At 33.9% G+C, this 20,643-nt stretch overlaps 1 protein-coding gene across 1 annotated transcript; it reads left to right on the top strand.

Moving 5' to 3' along the window:
• The first annotated feature begins 1,255 nt into the window (after positions 1–1,255).
• LOC119836757 (protein Wnt-10a) lies at positions 1,256–18,555 on the top strand. Its single transcript, XM_038362251.1, has 5 exons — positions 1,256–1,325; positions 8,774–9,063; positions 16,898–17,029; positions 17,390–17,511; positions 17,636–18,555. Exons 1-5 carry the CDS (start codon positions 1,256–1,258, stop codon positions 17,868–17,870), a joined length of 849 nt encoding a protein of 282 aa, XP_038218179.1. The 3' UTR covers positions 17,871–18,555.
• Positions 18,556–20,643: the final 2,088 nt, after the last annotated feature.

Raw genomic sequence — 20,643 nt, forward strand, 5'->3', positions numbered from 1 at the left:
AATGAACAACAATTCTAATATACATATTTATTATCTTATAAATTAACAACTCAATTTTACAAATAATTTCCAAAAACAGATATCTGGTAACCATCATTACGCCTATAACTTAATCAGAAGCATGTTATAATATAATAAAGTCACATTTTATTACAGGGCTAATTATTGAAAGGTCTTATAATAATGTATTTCTGACATTTGTTTGTGTTTAATATGTGGTAAAAAATGTAGATTATGATATTGATTTAGATGTTTCTGGGATATTATAAGTACTTACTCGTGGATACATCCATATATTTAGGTATTGATTTAATTAATTCAACTGCACACAAAACTTGCAAAATTCAAATGCTACTCAAAGGTCATTTCAGGGCCCAGAGAGAAGAGCCTACAAAACATTAGTCTCCCGGAGATTAGAATAGATAATAGACATGCATTTATTGAGCATCACGAATAATATTTTAATAAATTCCAAATGCAGTTGAACAACACCAAATAACACTTGAAATAAAAATAGTTTAGCAGGTGACTATAAAGCAATCAGTGCCATATGTGTTTACGGGGAAAGTCGTAAAGCTTAACCCTTCAAATACTTAGTCTTTTATTAAGATTGGTCATGAACTTCTACAAAAAGATAATTTTATACACCTGTGATATCTTTATCGGTACCTACAATTGCTATACGAAGTTCTTTATTCCATTATCCATAGAAACATTAAAAATGGCCGAACTTGTTTGCACAAGTGAGAGACATATTATGTACCAACATATCGCCAGAAAAAAAAAATTCGAATGTACAAAACCCGCGAAAATTCAAAATTTGCGATACTTTTTGAACACACCTCGTACGGTTCAGCCAGATCAAAACATAAATACACTGAAATCAGTTCTTCCCATGAAGTATGTAAATAAGAATCTCATCGGCTTGAGAACGGGATCAACACTCGACTTAATAATTAATTAATTATTCGACAAGCTGGTAACGTCCACATTTACATAGTCAGATGCGTAAAGCAAAAAGAAACAATGGCAATTGCTGTTAAACAGATCACAAATGCTACCTTACCATACCCTTATTTAATTAGGTTTTCTCAACAAAAAAGTCGTTAATTCATTCAGCATACTGAGAAAATTTACAGTTTATACACACGGACGCGAGAAGCCTCGAAAAAAACATTAAATCGAAATCACGGTACTCGTAAATCACATCAAGTGACCATGCTGTGCACACGCTTCAAAAACTTTGTAGCGCAATATGGAAAAAGCGGACCACCTCAAGCGGGTCTTGGAAAAACCTTGCATTATGCGCATTCGATTACATAAGGGTCTGTTAAAGTCCATCTTCTACTAATAAGAGCGAGGAGCTTTCGAGGGAATTAAAAACTGACTTCTCATCAACCTAATCTTAACAAGTCCCGTAAATGAATACTGAAGATTCAAAATTCCTTGACAGGTGAGCTATCAAAACAGATCATTCCTCAGACCATAATTATAAGGTTAATTGCACGTGCTTTACATGCCTGATAATTAAAGTACTTCGTCTACTTTCCACTTCATTTCGCTACTATTAAATAAATCATACTAACGCGTCTTACTATTGTGTTTAAGTAGCGTTAAATTTATTCCATTATCATGTAAATCTTACAACATTAAAACGCGTCATTTCCATAGAAAGCACTATACTGAACTAGAACCAGTGGGGTAAAACTAAACAAAATTTTCTCGCTTCGCTCCACTCTACTGGCTTGCTGCCCTAATCAGTACTTTAAAACGAATTGGAGTTAAAATAAAACGTACGATATGATAATTGAAATTTGTATTTACTTAGGCGCGCTGTGAATTTTTTTGCTCTCCGGCGCCGTTTCCATATAAAGGACGAATGGAGATTTGCCAATTTTATTTTATCCGCGGTTCTGGGAAACGCGACGCGATGTTTATCTACTCTAACTACTTAATTTTATCATATATTTTATTGCCATATGAAATAAATACTGGAGTAAGGGTGTATACAACAAGTAAATAACGTAGTACTCCTAAGTCTATAAGTATCAGGTATTATATACTCAGTAATAAGATTTTAAAAACTCTTCTGTGAAAAAAGTATTGGAACCTCCTTTTACAAGATTTAGCTCTGTCCTCGTAGACCATGTTCTCTTTATTAAAGAACAGAGTACAGACACTAAAAAGAAAAGAGGTATTAAAGTTGTAAAAATTCTTTACTATAAAAAACGTTAACGACATCCCTGGGGAGGTATCGCTCCAAATTCCAATATGGGACCAAATAATTTCCTATCATACAAAAACATCAATGGGTTGAAAACCAACGGAGTTACCAAGCAACGAAACCAAATAAAACAGTTATATTTCTAACACGTCATACTAAATATAAAAGACGAACCTCAGACACCAGCCTGAAAATCAGCGCCGTTGCGAGCTTGTTTCGTACGCCATTTAGCTGAGGCTGTTTTCTTGTGCCGTATAGCTTAGGCAATAATGTATTATTATAGTATTTTTTGGCAATAAATACTTTTTCTTTCTTTGTCCATTTAGAAGATCCTTGGTTTTTGGGAATGTGAGTTAAAAATACTTTGTAGAGCACGTCTATACCTTATAATTTATTTCACTAATGTCTTTCTTATTGAATCAGCAATATATTAGGCTTCATATTAAATTACTAAAATGTGAGTATTTACATACTCATATGCGATTAGCCTTGAGCACTATTCCACTGATCTTTATTTATGTCTACCGTTCAAATCCTGCGACATGTTTTTTCGTGAGCCTTACCAAAAATAATTAAACGTCATGCATTATGGAAACGGGGGATAAAAAGCAAAGATACAAGTGTAAGGGAAGAATTTAAAATCTGTCACCCACTCGCGATTCGCGGTATTCGGTTTAAAAAGTTTGGCGTAGAATGCATTGGAATCGATCAATAAATCGAGATTTGTTCGCGATAAATATATTATTGTAAAGGAAAATTAAACACTCCAGATACTTTTTTAATTTAGTAAGTGAAACGAAATTTATAAATGTTAAGCTTATTTTTAACTATGCCGTAGGATAGTTAATAAATATCTACAAACATTAAGTTCATAGCTGTTGGAATTACTCAACGTGTAAAACATTCATAAGTGCTTCGCAATTTCTTTATTAGGTCGATTAACTTTCATCATTATCCAGAAGATGACTATCATATAAAGGTAAAAATATAAGATTATTTTTTAAATGAAAGCATATAACGGATTTATATTGCGATGACTTATTGCAAATATTACTATTATAGATGAACGTTATATACTAACGAAAATAACAGCGAACGTGGTCATAGACACAGCCTGCGAAACATCGCATATTAAACGTACCTTTTTACATAACTGAATTCCTACACACATTAGTAAGGACTATAAGACTAACTAAAACTCATTCTACTGCGCTATAAAACAATCAAACAAAAAGTGTATTATATAAATTCACTCAGTACACGCGTTCCGGTCACCCATAACTCGAATCGTCGAAGTCGATCAATCGAGTGGTATATATTGCTACAGATCGACGATATCAAGTTTCAACGCATCAGCAAATATAAATTTGTCACTGGGCTCTTGGAAAAGGCGGAATCTTATAAATAAACAATAATCGCCCTATACGGCCGGTACACCGTAACATTCTTCGGAAATGAAATCGATGTTATTGATAACGTGACGGTTGTTTTATACGCTACGATATTTTGTGGTATCGGAGCAAGAAACAGGCAAGGATAGCAACAATCGGGGAACAAGTCATCAGTTTAGGAGAGGCGATTGACAAATGGTATATAAAACGCATAGTAGCTATGTCATAGCGGGCAACTGAGCTGGTTGTTCGTCTAATGGTAAGCGATCACCACCGCCCATAAACATTAATTATCCTTTATTTAAAGCAAAGCTCAGCTCCTCATAAATTTGTTTTTAATATTCCTTGACTTTTCCGAATAGTTATAGTTATTCGGCGTCTAGGATATGTATGATAAGTGATATACCTAAACTATATACCTACACTAAAAGTAACATTATATGGATACTTGTTGTATTTCCAATAATATCTTATTTTATTTAATTAAAGTTTATTAATGTATAAATGTAACATTTAAAATAAATGAAGCAATTCTAAATTATTATAAAAAATGAAATACAGTGTAGTGACACTTGTCTTGTCTTGTCAATTTAGGCTTGCTTATCCATTATCCCACAAAGTTGAACAAACAATTACACGATGAATGAAAAAATCAAAACGTCACACGACACGACAAACTGTATCGTGACGTGTAAACATCCCTCCAATCACAAAGTATTAATTCACTTGACAAGAGATGATCGCAGCAGATAATGCTTGATTTATAATGATTATCATTATATTATACTTGAATCATCCTAAATCATGTGCTGTCCAGTTTTTGCTGTAAGTTTGATGACCTAGAATCGAGGACTTTTACGAACTTATACATTTTTCATGCGCGCACTCGTACTGTATTGTACCTTTGATTTATATGTCACGACTGCGATATTTTTTTATTCTCTTTAACTGATGCAGAATTCAATCGGATAGGGTAACAATTATCGTAACAAAAAACCGAAAGTGAGCCATTTTAAAATATCTGAAATGTGTATGAGATACCTTAAAACTACTAGTAAATTAATACTTTTTTCAAAACCACCCTGTTCATATTATTAACAATAGTTCATATTATAAAAAATAGCAATATAATAAAATAAAAAGCCACCTATTAACTCATTTCACCTGCACTATATTCGCGTGTCTCTATATACTCTATAACAGCCATTACACAAATTCCTATACACAAAACAAAAACATCAATATCTCATATTAATTAACCCACTACCGCATGCATCATATCACGCTATACCAAAATAAAAACTCCTTAATTCTAATCAACCATATCTCGCCGTCAATTAGACTGCGCTCACTATCCTAATCCGTTGATAACGCGGCAATCGTATTAATCACTCGATACAATCGAATTAATTTACTCGATTCTGATATCGATTCATCAGCTTCGTTTAATGCACTGTGAGAATTCTTTTTACGTTGCTTTTTGGTGTTTTTTTGTGCATTCTTTGGAAGCCTATGTGCTTTGTTAAACATATTATTTGTAAATGTTAATTTAAGAATTAAGAGAATTCTTCCCTTAAATATAATATTTCGCAACAATTTTTCTCGGTCTATCTCAGTAATTTCTCTGTTAGTTTATGGAATGTTAAAGGTTTGCATTTATCCTATTAATATTATACATGCGAAAGTTTGTAAGTATGGATGTATGGATGTTTGTTACTCTTTCACGTAAAACCTACTGAACCAATTGCCATGAAATTTGGTACTTAGACAGCTGGATAACTGGAATAACATATAGGCAACTTTTTATTCCGATATTCCGGGATACGGACTTACGCGGGTGAAACCGCGGGGCACAGCTAGTACGAATTAATTCCTTGAATTATGACTTTGGATGTTAGTAGCAAAGAAATATACCTAGTGTAGGTACGTGTAAAAGGATCTATCCATCTACTAATATTATCGAATCTATATTTTTATACTTTTTTAAATATTAATGAATACAAAAAAATCCTACCATTAAAAACATATCAACATTAAAATGTTATCTGGCTTCGAGTCATCGAGTTTCTATAAACTTACACACTTCTCTAAGTTGAATCAACAGTAGAAATTTAAGACAAAAATATGTTATACACAAATATTATTTTTATATATTTAATAAAAGATTAGGTATGCAGTTTCAGGAACAGTTCCAATAGAATAACAACAATATCAATAGCCTTAAATTATACAGGTTATCAATTAAATTTAAATAGTTGTCAATTAAAAAGGTTAAAAATTCCCATATTTTGAATCACCAAAGCATTATAAGGCTTAAATATTTTCTTGCAATCATGTGAAAAGCAAATTATTAAAATAATCCCTACTAATATTATAAATGCGAAAGCAACTCTGTCTGTCTGTTACGCTTTCACGCCTAAACCACTGAACCAATTTTTATGCAATTTGGTATTAAGGTAGAACTGAACTTGGGAAAGGACATAGGATAATTTTTATCGCGAAAAAAAGGGTAGGAGCTGAAATAGGGAGAGTGAGAGCGATATAACCGAATTTCACGCGGGCGAAGCCGCGGGCGGAAACCTAGTTTTTAATATTTTAACACAGCACCAGGTAATGCACCTACATGAATAAATTTTATACTACAAATTGAATACAATGAATTTTTGTAGTAATTGCACTCTATATATTTTCTTTTCTATATTTATCTGCATTAATGTTGTTCAATATATATAGTATTTGAATTTAGTAGTGTTTTTGGCTCCAACTAAGCTATGGTATAAACATTAGCATAGCATCACTTATTTATGCATAATAATTAAATCGCAAAGTCATCCCTTAATACTGCAACATAAGACGCAAAAGTAATTATAAAGTCAAGTCTATAATTAAAACACAAGAATTCTAAGATCAAATCAACTAGCTAAAGCTCTTAAGAGCCAGCCTGCATCAACCCTTTAATTTAAATCAACACGACTTTTTAAGACACTTTAAGATTACGCAGAGAATAAATTGCTTGTAGTATAAGGAAAAGAATTCCGCACATTTATCAATTACAGATAACCGTAAACATTATAAAAACCAGGAATCGAATCGGAGAGCAGGTGGTCGAACGCTTACAGCATCTTAATTGCCTATTAAAGCATGAGGGCTCTTAAAATCGTTTTAATACCAACATCACAGCGTCCATTCAGGCCGACACAATGAAATAGCCAGAATAGCACATTATTAACCTGCGGAGACTTACAAGCAACAATTAACTGACCGAACATAACCTAAGTCAAATGCAAATACCCTATGATACTGTTTATGGTAAAAAGATTACATTGTCCGAAGGCAATAGCTTATCTTCGCATCTCGAATGGTTCACAGTTTAATTTATTGCAATAGAATAGATAAATGTTCGATCGTACGTCCGCGTTCTTTGGTATTGGCGGCAATGCGACAGATACAGGCGGAGATATGCTGACTGCATCTTTGGATTATGTACAAGATTTAGAGCGAACTTAGCGGCTTCCTGATGGGTTGCGATATTGCTCCTGATATGGGATTAAACTTGTACGCTTCAATACCATTAATTGTTTTATAAGACACTACACTACGTTTAATCAACAATTGATTTGTTAATTGCAAAAAATACTGAATTGCGAAGGAATAGTCGTATCTGTAGAACTGCATCTCGAATCTGTAGCGTCTAGTGTGCTATGTAATATTAAGACGATTTAAAGCAATACTACAATAGACCACGTTAAACAAATAAATATTTACATTTGAATTTAACAAATGAACACATTTAACAAATGTATTATATGTTTAAATCTATCCTGCCTCTATCGTAAAAATAAAATTATTTCGTAATACGCTATTTCGAAAATCTTTCGCTTGAGAATTGCATTAATGCATATAAGCTAAAGTCAAGTAAACATAAAAATAAGCTCTAAAAATATTTATTGTGCAGTTATCAAGTTATCATACTGTTATAATTTTTATAATCTTAATCTATACGAAACTTATTAGTGATCAGGATAAAGCATCATCTATATCACTAGTTTGCATAAAAGACCACACTGAATACGGAAAATAAAGGAACAAGCTTCCATTGATGTTCTTGCATGAAGCAGGCTTTTATTGGAATTTAATTAACATAATTCTTGAATATATAGGAGATATAAAAGTATGGACACCAATAGTTAAATGGGAAATTAAGAATTCTTGTGGTTTTTACATAAAATGTGATCATAAAAAATAGAATAATTTTACAATTAATACGCTCTGTATACTGTATACATGTAAGTATACAGTACATATGTTCTTTTTTACCTTTACAATTGCAAATGCGTCTTTTTCCTTCATAGTCCCATAAAATGCCTGGAAATTAAATGAAAATACTTTATTGCGGCAAAATACAAACACAAAAGGCAAACAATATATTTAAAAATAAGCAAACGGCGGCCTTATCAATAGGTAGCGATATGTACTAGACTTACCCTTTTCTTATGAGATGAATAATACGATAGTCTTACTTTTTTTGTTAAAAACTATAGTTGTTGTTCAATAAACAATGAAATCGAACGTATCTTATTTCTAAAACTGAACAGATGTTGGATATAAAGAGATTCTTAGTCCCTAAACAACAAATCTACGTAAAACATACATAGTATAGAAAATTTAATATATAAAAAATACAACTACAGTACTGCTGTATCCAATTTGAAAAACTTTGAATAGAGCAACCAGTACACCTAACTTCAATGATGATTAGAAAATGGAAAATTGTGATTTCACACAACCGACTGCGTTGTGTGAAATCACAATTTGAATATGAGGTAATAATTAAAATACGATGTTATTTTACTGTTCATAGTGGTGGCCTTTTCAATCCTCCTTTCCTTTAAACTACATCGATGTACAAGTAGTTAACAATTTATAATTGACTAGCTGCGCCCCGCGGTTTCACCCGCGTATGTCCGTATCCCGTAGGAATATCGGGATAAAAAGTTGCCTATATGTTATTCCAGCTGTCCAGCTGTCTACCAAATTTCATTGCAACCAGTTCTGTAGTTTTTGCGTGAAAGAGCAACAAACACACACACATCCTTACAAACTTTCGCATTTATAATATTAGTAGGATTACCAAAACTAACTACCGATTTCATTCTAGGTTTCCGCGAATCCTCCTTCCTGTATGCACTGACTGCAGCGGGTGTGGTCCACTCGATAGCCCGCGCCTGCGCACAAGGCCGCTTGCTGTCCTGCGGTTGCGACCCGGTCGGGTACCGAGCCTCTCACGACCCCAGAGGGCGTTTGCGCGCCAACAAATGGGAGTGGAGCGGGTGCTCCCACAACCTTGCGTACGGCATCGAGTTCTCGAAGAAGTTTCTGGATGTTAGAGACCAGGTGGACGACCTGCAGTCGAAGATTAACGTGCATAACAATAATGCGGGCAGATCGGTGAGTATTGGCTAGTCCAATAAGTCCTTTGGTTTAATTGCGTTTTTTGGTTGTACAGTTACTACTCATACATGATAATGTTTGTTAACGGTTAAAACATAGCTTTTCTTAATCGTAACAAAAGTATGCTTAAAAAATGATTTGATCACCTAATGTAAGTGTTTATGATACGACGCATATACATAATTGACACGTTATGTGCAAAAGCAAATTTTCAAATATGCAATGCCTTTAAAACCCATTCGAAATATTCCCGCCTTTAAAACAAATCGAATTCTCCTATTAACCGGAATAAATAAACAAATTAATGGCAAAGTTTTGTCTCCAGCTATTTTATTCATATTTATATAGATAGACTTTGACAAAATTATAAATTTTACAATAGAACAGCGATTTTAAATACTCTTCTATCATTGGGAAACATCGCATAAAGCAGCACAAGAGTATGAAACTAATGCACACAATGCAACTTGTCCCACGAATATCACCAAGAATATATTCCACCACGAGTATCAGTCCTTGAGCTTTTAGATACAGACAGGTAAAGGGGAGAACATTGTTTCATAATATTTCATAATTGCTATGAGCCTTCAAGGGATCACGTGACTTAACAAATGAGTGGCGTTTTTATCCGCAATAGAACACAAAGTCGAGATGAAAAAATTAATGGATATAATTCGTTTGATCTACACAGAGATCCAAAAGACTGCACTAGTGTCGATGGTACTCCAATTTCTTTATTAGACGAATACTCGTTTCGCCGTGGGGTGAATACAAAATTAACAACTAATTGGACGTGAAATCATAAAGCTTAATTTTGACTTTATTTGACATAACTTTGCTGCGTATATCGTATATATTGTACATGCAAAAATAATGTCTGCTTGCTATGTGAAATAATTATATCTTTCCCGAATTTGTTGAAAAAATATATGATAACATATGAAAAAATAAGATTCAAACCCGACATAAAGGATTGTCTTGTTTTATAAAGAAAGCGATGTTACACTAGCCATTTATAAAAATGAGTGAAAAAATTATGTAAGCTATTCATTAAAATCCCATATTTATACATGCATCATATAAGCATTTTTACACCCCAATCGAAGTAAGAGCATAATAACATTATATTATTAATATGCTCCTGTCGTCCAACGCCCACGTGTCGAATATAAACAAGGGCTATACAAAATGGTCGACGAAGGCGTTAAAGACATCCAGAATTGAAGTGAAGGGGCGTGGCTGTAATCACCAATCTGGGTGGTCCTGTACATTCACTTAAAATACACAATTATATTGCCCAGCTGTGACGGCCTCATAAAATACAATGTTCATTATATCAATACCGAGGCTTAATCGAACTTTATTACGATAAAACTTATCAACTTATAAAACGAGTTGATTTTAAAACTGATAACCGAGCTGCACGTTACCTTTACTTAAAACACGTTGATTGCAAATACAGAACCACATTTGCGGCGAAACTAATCTAATATTAAACGAAATATAAAATAAAACGCAGCCCGCAGCCTAAGTCCGCTGTTAAATCATTGTGTACAGTCGAGTGGAACACGTGTCTCTCACATAAATATGTCACTTACTGATTTGTTATTGTCCATCAACTAATCTGCCACGCCAGTCAACCGAGAGCTAAGCATAGCTAAGCCAAAATACCGGACCTACCGTACCGGATTACTTATAATAATTTAATAAGCCTCTACTAATAATAAACATGTCAAGTCGTTGTTAAATACTAGCGTATACAGTTTGAAATGCTGCTGTGTTCGTATTTGAATGTTTTACTTTAGGCATTTGATCGTATACCATGACTAAGATAGCATATTTGTTATTATCACCGTTTCTCCATTTTTGTTAAAGAAGATGAAAAATGATCGCAAACTTCGCATTGCAATTTACAGAAATTTTCCATGTGTACACATCTTCTGACTTTAATCGTTTCAGTTGAGTTTAAAGTAAGTAATTTGTAATAAACTATATTAATCGTTAAACTGAACTACAAGTCTCATAATTAAGCTTTGAAACCAGAATTATCATTTTATAGTATCCATGCGTAATTTTAAAAACGTTTAAATAATTTAAACAATTTAATTCACGTCTGTACTTTTTTATAATACAAACAGCGTATAGGTACAAATTATTTAATTTGTGATTCGTTTATAGAGGTTAATTATATGGTAGAGGCGAGCGCCTAATTTATATCGCGGCTTCGCCCGCCGGTTGTCTGTGACATTTATAGTGAGATAATTACGTCTTCTACAACTATTATTTCGTTTTTATTTCACCTAAATAGTCTCGAAGCTGCGAAATCTTTTAATTATAATGTTTACAACGCCTAATAGATTCATTGGACGGTGATCACCTTATATCACCTTTGTAACATGATTCATTAAATATTCTTTGGTATCTTGTTAAACAAATTTTGAATGCTTGTGTAAGAAACGTCAATTTTAAAGCTGCAATCTCTATACAGTAAGGTAAAGATTAAGTACACAGATACAAGTTACAAGTTATCTTTACTGTTGTTGTAGGATAAAACGTTATGCAAAAATGGAAAACTGAGTATCACTGCCATACAACTTTCAAGATATTTTTACTGTCAGATTGTCATAAATTAACAAAGTCTAGCTTATCCAGTAGCGATGCAAAAAAGCAGTATATTACATAAATTAATATAAACACGTGGTTTTATTTGACATTTTATGGTCGTCCACTGTGGCCCCTGTTTAACGATAATTAAGAAACAAAGTTGCGTTTATGGCATAAAGTCGAGATTAATAAATGAATTCATGTGGATACCGAGTGAAATATTATATAGCCTATTCATTATGATAATTTATCTGTTGAGATTATGTTCAATTTGTTATCATTTAGACAGCATTCAAGAGAACGTGATCGGGTGTGTTTTCTTAACATAAATAAGTGTCAATAAAAGCAATTTCTATTATTTTATCAAGTAATTTTCCACACGTATACATAACATCTATATGTTCTTGGAAATTACAAATCGTGATATATAATTTATTAGTATCAATATAAGAATAATGTAGCTGTTATGGAAACCCTCGTCGCTCAGTCATTACTTAGTGTTTCACAGTGTAATCACGGTACAACAAATCTCATAGCGTTCACCGATGCAGTATAAAATTCCTAGTTAGAGGCGTAAACTTTTTAAATTACTTCTTACGTCATAACCATGACCTATCACGGGAATTAGGTACAAATATGTAGCGCAGGCGGTGGTCCGGACCCCACACTTGACCATTGTTCGCCTTCTAATATTTTGTTTTGTGGGGATATAATTAACAGCCTCCCAGAGAGATCTCAGTTAGACACGCTCGCCGTAATAACCCGCGATGATATTTATATTAATGTCAAAATAAAGTCGGCTTCGATTACACCGTGGTGTAACAGAGCTGGGTAACGATTCGCAGGGAAGTATCCATGGATTATGAGGAAAAATTATACGAAAACGAGTAAATAACGATACTTATTAAAATTTCTAAACGTGTTATGCAAATGAATTTTTATTACTGAAAGCTTTGTATCATTATGTGAATTATAAATCGTTGGCAAATGCACTGTACTAACGACAGTAGACAAATCCAAGATATCTGACATAATAAAAGAAACATAGCATTTAAATTCAATTGGTAGATCACTAAAGTAAAATTAAAATTACACAAAAAACTGATAATGCATCATAACGTATGTATAGACTTACTGTGGGAGTCGAGCACGCTTCGGCACGAATTGGGCCAGCTCGCACCGAGGAAGTACCACACCCCCACAGAAAACCGGCGTGAAATAGTGGCATGCCACTGTGTTTCGTACGGTGAGTGGGGGAGCCGGAGGCCCGTTTCCTTTTCCTCACCCGTCCTAGTCCATTCCTTCTTTCCAGTCGTTAATCCTTTCCTTTTTCCCTTACCCCATAAAAGCGGGCAGCGCATTCACAGAGGTACTACCTATGCGAATGTTTATGGGCGGTGGTGATCGCTTACCATCAGGCGAACCACCAACTCAGCTGCCCGCTATGACATAAAAAAAAAAAAAATAGACGATACGTATCCAAATATTTTGAATTTCAAAGTTTGTTTCGGTGTAACAACAGCCACTTTTCTTCAGCCGACTAACAAAAGATACATCTCAACCCACACAAAATTAGGTATCACATTAGAGAACCGAAGTGATAATTATATTACAAAAATCTATTCGAAGAGTTAATATTTTGTTATACGCGTATTAGACTGGGGATTTGATATTAATAACACTTGATTATAATGATTCTATTGAAATTTCCGATTCCATTGAAGTTAGTCCTTATATAAACACATTGCCTATTTTATAAGTAACAAATGATAGCAAATTGGCGATGGCAAGTCAGCACTTGTGAGGTATGAGGCTTTGTAATTCGCATTATCTCGAGATAATCTACCAAAATCGTCTAGAACGCCCTTAAAATCCAATGTACATGCTACCGATAATCCATACGAAATCCGGGCACTGTTTTTCTTCCAGAACCTTCAATCAATCTATATCTATATCTTTCATTATGCATAAGTATCACAGACCATTGTATATTTACCATAAGCAACTCCATGCGTAGAACGAATAAAATACAATTTTAGTTTGTACTGTAAATCAATATTATATAGTACGTATTATAAGGCCATACACTACACAAAACGATTTAATTCTATTATCGGAAGGCTTATACACGCATATGGCGTTACGTGATCGAACGGTGTAAATGAGATTTGAATTCTTTTATTAAATTAATACTCAATAGAAATATAGGTTTAAATTTTTGTCATCTTCTTACTTCTTACAAAATATTATATTTTGAATTCCATTACTTTTTTTTTCGATTTTCGAACGAACCTACTCTACAGACCAACAGACACGAATTTACATAGCAATCACCAACATTTAATATTATAAAATAATATTTCTAAGATACTAAACGCATCGGACTTCATACAAAATTAAATTATAATGCAACTGCGTAGTTACATTGAGTTATAACAAATCAGCATCATCCAATAAGCGACATGCTGCATTACCGATTTATTGCTAGCTCCACAAAATTTATGAACCAAATGGAAAGTGGTATTTATTAATTAGATATATATACGCGATCCGTCTAAATGCCATTGAAGAGATATCGCGAGTATTCACGATCTACATTGCAGTTGAGTCATGAAATTAATAGTTACGACTTCAATAGGCATTCCGATGGTTACGGTTTAGTAATGGGTCATTTGTGCGTCGTATTAGCTTCGGTCATCTTAAACCTATTAGCGTTATTCAGTGTGCTAATCGCTCAAGTGATTACGCAAACATTCACGATAGCTGAGATATTGCTAAGGACTAGTATTTATTTCCTGTACACTTTGCGTAGAAAATACGACGCACGATGGCATGATGCTGTACCTGTAAGAGATATGAACGAAGCGAAAAGTAAGAGAATCAGATTGGTTGCGTTTTTCACAATTTTTTTTATCTTTATAAAGAACTAGCGATCCGCCCCGGTTTCGCCCGTGGTACATATATAGCCTATATCCTTCCTCAATAAATGGTCTATCTAAAACTGAAAGAACTATTCAAATAGGACCAGCAGTTCCTGAGGTTAATGCGTTTAAACAAACAAACAAAGCTTTATAATATAAATATGGATAATACAAGACAACCAAAAAACGTTTATTAATAATGATTACCAATTATTAGCCTTGATCACTAAGTTTGTATGGAAGTATGCATTTTGATGTTATGTTGAAATCTCTGAAATCGCATGTTAAAATCAAAACATTGAAATCTCTGAAAAGACATTAGTCTTCTGTTTGGTAACTGTTTGTGTGAAAAAGCAATCAAAGTCATTGATATAAGAAGAGCGCAATATAACATCTTAGCCGTGTCTTTTTTGCCTATTAATAACTAAAAAACAATACAAGTAAACTTTCAAAACAAAATTATTAAAATTATGGATGGATGTTTAAATTCAACAAAAAAATACACATTTATCCGTAATTTATGCAGAAACAATTATGCGACAATTGCCACAAGCCCGTATGTAAAACTCATTATTACAACAAAGTAGCGTGGTTTTATTTTACCAATTTTCGTAATTATATAATATCTAAACTTGTACTCGAATCCCAAAACAACCTTGAGACAAAGTCACCTCCGCGATGTTTATAAGGCGCGTCTAGCAAAATTACATACTACGGGGCATTTTTAATTGGGCTATTGTATATAATGATAGGTTAAAATATACTGTATCATTATTTGTCTAGTTTTTGCTACCATTTCCGAACCAGTTCTTAATGACATCATATTTACTCTTCGTTGGGAATGATGGTGTAATGTGCGCGTCCATCGACACTATATAAACACTTTGTATTCATGAACGGCTCAATTAAAGTAGCTGATGACATGCACTTATGTATTTTTATTTATACTTGATACTATTTATCTTCATATGAATACATTAATCGTTACAATTATGTTAATAGCGAGAACAAAGATTAAAAGTACTTTGGAAGAAGCGTATTTTTTGTAGTGTTTAATGGTCATTAAAATCAACATATAGGGTACACAAGGTATGATTATGAAATGATACAAAGTGTCAAAGATTAAAATCGTAATCTGTATAAAAATGTAGATAATAATCCATATACATGGCTTCACAAAATATGCAAATAAAACATGAGATACAATCGAACCAACACGAAATTACCTTATAATAAATCAATACAACGTAATCATTAGCTCCATCGAAGCTCGGCTAAAGTGTTATAGAAAGTGGCTTTATTGAAACTATTGATAGTCGGGCCGGCTGCGGGCCCACATTAACCCGCCGTATTTCACGAATCGCCCGCTGAGGTGAGAACATAATAAGCGGTTCGACTCCATTTTTAATATTCCAGCTTCATTACGTCGTATTACAAACGTCTTGGGTGGCGAATTCTATCGCGAACGCTCTTAATACCACGTTATTAAGGCACCGGGATAGGGGGGCGGGCCGTTGCTCCGATTTATTTGAAGTTTTCGTACCGACTCAATTTGGGAAATTATTTCGCCGGCGGCGCTCGCGAAATTAAGACGTCAGCGTGATTGCACTGAGGCGTTTAATTATGTAAATGTTATGAGCTAGCGGTGGGTGGTTCGTGTAATTGTGGCAAGATGTGGTCACGTAGCTACAACAGATTTATGATTCCGTTCGCCGCCTTTGAAAAATGAGTGACGTGAATGCAATAACTTTATCGACTTGCATCCCGAGGGGTCGGCTGCGATGAGCGGAATTATGGCGTGAATAGTATGAACAGACTACATTGTATGTAATGCTATATCCTTAGATACGGATAAATAAAACTCATTTCGCTATTAACTAACTGCCTGAAGAAAATTTATGTTATCTTGATTGCCAATGAAAGGAAGATCGTCTTGTTTTCTTTATGGCGTCGATATTTATATACGCTTTGTACTTATTTACATGGAGTACGAAGTAAATAATGTTATTTATGTATTTGGCTGCATGTGAAGACTTAGATAAATAAAATATTTATTCCCGGCTGTGACTGTTCCCGGCGTGAGACGCGTCCAAAGTTATTTGTAGCCTTCCTCAATAAATGGACTTTTCAACACAACAATAATTTTGGGCTAAAACTAGTAGTTCGTCTTCAAGAGTCTCGTATCTCTTTCCCCTTCAACATATAGATCACATAATTCCCTTCAAAATAAACTTAAAATTTGGTTTAAAGATTATTGCTTTTACTGCAATGTGTATTTTCAGTAACGGGGAATGTTATTCTTTCAGATACTAGCGTCTCACATGGAGGTCCGTTGCAAGTGCCACGGGCTGTCAGGCAGTTGCCAACTCCGCACATGCTGGCGAGCAACACCGGATTTCAGAGTCGTAGCGACCACTATAAAGCGGCAGTATCGTAAGGTATAAAGTATGATAGCGTAAGTCGTTTCCATAAAAGTACTTTGGAGTATAAGACTGACTGTGAGACACATACGATACCTTAGATGTTACACCCTATCTTGGTCTGCCAAATCGGATTGAGAAATTGTATGGTTTAATGTTATATGTATGAACTAAGTGGAATAGTAAAGAAGTACGTATATGATGATGTCTGATCAAACATATTTTCCACATACCTACTTCTTTTAGTATTTTTTGAAAATAGTTTGTCTTTATTAAATTGTATAAAAGTATTTTTTTTACTTTATGCTAAGAGTTTCATGAAAAAAAGTTCGAATAGTTTCTCTTTATATTTCTATACATAATGTTATTTCATTTCAGGCTCTCATGGTGGCGCAGGAAGAGTTAAACAACGGTGTATCAATATTAAGGGGGAGACCTCGCGGGCGAAGGAAGAGTCGACCGCGGCCGGCGCCTAAAACTAGCCTCTTGTTCTTTGAAAAGTACGCAAAGGGTTTTTTAAAAACACGTTAATTCTGTAATGATAATTTCATAAGCCATTGACATATTATAAGCCTTGTTAAAAACCAATCTATACCTTAAAAAGTTTCATTTTTTTCCTTCTAGATCGCCTAGTTTTTGCGAAGCGGATCCCAAGCTGGAAACATCAGGCACTTCAGGCCGGGTCTGCCGAACGGGCAGGACATCAAGGACTGGCTCATGCGACTTATTATGCTGTGGTCGAGGCCACGATCTCATCAGAAAGTCCAGCATTAAACCCTGTAACTGCACCTTTCACTGGTGCTGCAGAGTCGACTGTCAGAAATGTCAAGATGACAAATGGGTGGCTGTTTGCAAATGAAGTTTGAAAGAAGGAAGTTTGAACTTGGAATGAATTCACGCAGACGTATTATACGCGGTTTCTTCAAGGCAAAATTTGTTATATCAAAATCTAGGACAGAAATATATTGTGAAACATTGACAAAATCCCTTTCTCTTGTTATCATCATTCACGGATCTTGATGAAATGAAACATGTGTATCTATTTATGTCAAAACGACACGTCCGTATGAATTGCAGTTTGTAGGATGTTTTGATATAAATAGATACACATATTTCAACGCTAAAAAAACGTAACGATATATTACAATAAAAACTAAAAAATTCAAGAAAACAAGAATAAATTTACTTTTGAACACTTGAGAACTATCTTATATTTTTTTATAATTAAGCAAAAGTAGGAAAACCGGAAAGATGATTGAATTATTGGTAATTAACCAAACTTAAATAATAATTATGGTATAAATTAGATAAATACGTAGAGAATTTTTAAAAACCGAAAGTTTGTAAAAAACCATAATATATTCATAAAACTTTGATTGATGTAAAAACGTGTATAAATATTAGCTATAATATGTTACTGTTATTATGCTATCAGTATTAAATCTAGACAATACTTCGAATTATCAATTATTTAGACTTATATATACATTCCCTGTTGTAAATAACCATTCCTTTCACATCATTCCAGTGCCGTATTATTTATTATTTTTAATATTTATTTTAGGATTAATGCCATTTGTAATGTTTTAATAAAGTTTCCTAGACTATGATATAGTTTTAATCGCTTTATCATTTATTAATGAGTAAATTATATAGATTTATTACGATAGTATACCCATATATCAATTTAATATTTTTAGTAATACTGATATTTGGGGTCTGGAGTCTCTTATACTAGTGATAAACGTTAATTACGGGTTATGTTATGCCTTAAACCTCTAAAAAAAGTAATAAAGTGACGAAATAAATTGATTACCATGTAGGTAACTAAAACATAATTTATTTAAATGCAAAAATACCTATTTCTCCTTTAAAAAACATTTCCAAATTTTATTGTTAAGGTCTATTGTATAATTCAGATAATTAGATATAACATGATATGTTTTTACCCATCGATTTTTGTTATGCATCTGAAAGAGTATCGTAACATCGATAAAATAGAAAAGGCGCATCCAATATCCACTCAAAGAATTACAATCGCACTACGCACATCGATAATTTCGACTACTTGATCGTCCACGCAGAAGCACTCACAAACAAACATGACGGATTAGTGATGTAACATTTTTGACAGCTGACTGGATACAAATAGGCTTTTGTATCGTATCCGAATGTATTGTTGATTCTCAATGCTCAATACGTTTACAAAGATGTCAAAACTGATTGTAACGGTAAGTCTAGGTGATCGATTTGATAAGAAAGCTTTTGTGATTTGGTAATCCCGTTAATACCGTCGTGAAGAGAGTATATATGACGCATGGTTGTATTATTAATTCGCTACTGAATTGGTGTCTTCTCTGTTTTTATCAAAGAAATTTTATCAAACAAATATAAACCTTAACGAGTCAATTGGTTCAGTGTACGATGCCCTATTTTTGCAAACTTGGCTACGAGTTATACTCTTAATATACATGTTATTATTAAGTTTCTGTGATATGGTATTTGAATTTTTACCAGTCAATTGAAAACAGCTAACAGCAGTGTTTTTATCATAGTATAACATAAGGGAGATGTATCAGTAGGTACTGGTCAATTAATAAATATCCTTTCAGTTTTAAACATACATGATATTTAAAATTATCATGCAATACAGGAAACTATCGGGTAAACAGTTTTAATAATATCTTGTGGTACAGTTTTCTTAGAAATATCCGATGAATCGGAGTGATGGATTAACCCATGATTAACGCTCTGGCCTGTGAGTAAATTTTATTTTGACAAAATTGAAGAGGCCGTCGCTATAACATATGTGCGAATCATACATATACCTCGGACCATAGTACAGTCATAGTATAGTAACCTTAATAAATCACATACCTATAAGGGGTTGTCCATTAATCACGTGATCTTTTTTTAGCATTTTTTAACCCCCCCTCCCCCATTGGTGATACGTAGTGAGGTTTAAGACCACCCACCCTCCCCCTTTTCAACATCACGTGTATTTTTAGTACCTACAACGAATCTTAAAATTTTCTGAATATTATCTTAATTTAAATACAGGTATAAACTATTATCTTATTTTATTCTGAATAAATTTTATTTATTATATTTATTTATTTATTATTATTATTATGTTTCTCATTTCCATAATACTCGGGTACCCCCAGAAGGAAGGCACCCGGTCTTTTGGAAGGCTTACTATTATTATTATGTGTATCTCTCCATAATACTCGGGTACCTCCAGAAGGAAAGCACCCGGTCTTTTGGAAGGCTTACGTGGGGACACAGATCCAACACGCAGAGGCCCTTTAGAGAATTTAATGTGTTGTGGGACACCAGCCGCAGCCTGCCCATGACTGCACTATAGAGATACAGCCCTGGGCAAGCCGCGGCCGATGTAGGACTATTGCAAAAAAAATGGCATTGAAAAAACTGGGCTATGGAAAGGTGGTGTTTGATGGATTGGTAGGATGGGTCTATGGGAAACTATGGGCGTCTGCCTTTTCAACTTCGAAAAATTGAAAAATAGTGGCATAGTGACGGTGACTTGCCATTTCGGTCGATGGGCTCCCAAAAAAGTTACCTAAAATGGCAACAAGGGGGCAACACCAGCTGACTGGCTGGGGGTGTAG

Source organism: Zerene cesonia, chromosome 1 (genome assembly GCF_012273895.1).
Source record: "Zerene cesonia ecotype Mississippi chromosome 1, Zerene_cesonia_1.1, whole genome shotgun sequence".
Classification (NCBI taxonomy): domain Eukaryota; kingdom Metazoa; phylum Arthropoda; class Insecta; order Lepidoptera; family Pieridae; genus Zerene; species Zerene cesonia.

Coding starts and splice junctions, on each gene's coding strand:
- LOC119836757 (XM_038362251.1), top strand. CDS start 1,256: ATGGAAAAAGCGGACCACCTCAAGCGGGTCTTGGAAAAACCTTGCATT. Junction 1,326..8,773: donor GCGCATTCGATTACATAAGG/GTCTGTTAAAGT, acceptor ATTTCATTCTAG/GTTTCCGCGAATCCTCCTTC. Junction 17,512..17,635: donor AGCCTCTTGTTCTTTGAAAA/GTACGCAAAGGG, acceptor TTTTCCTTCTAG/ATCGCCTAGTTTTTGCGAAG.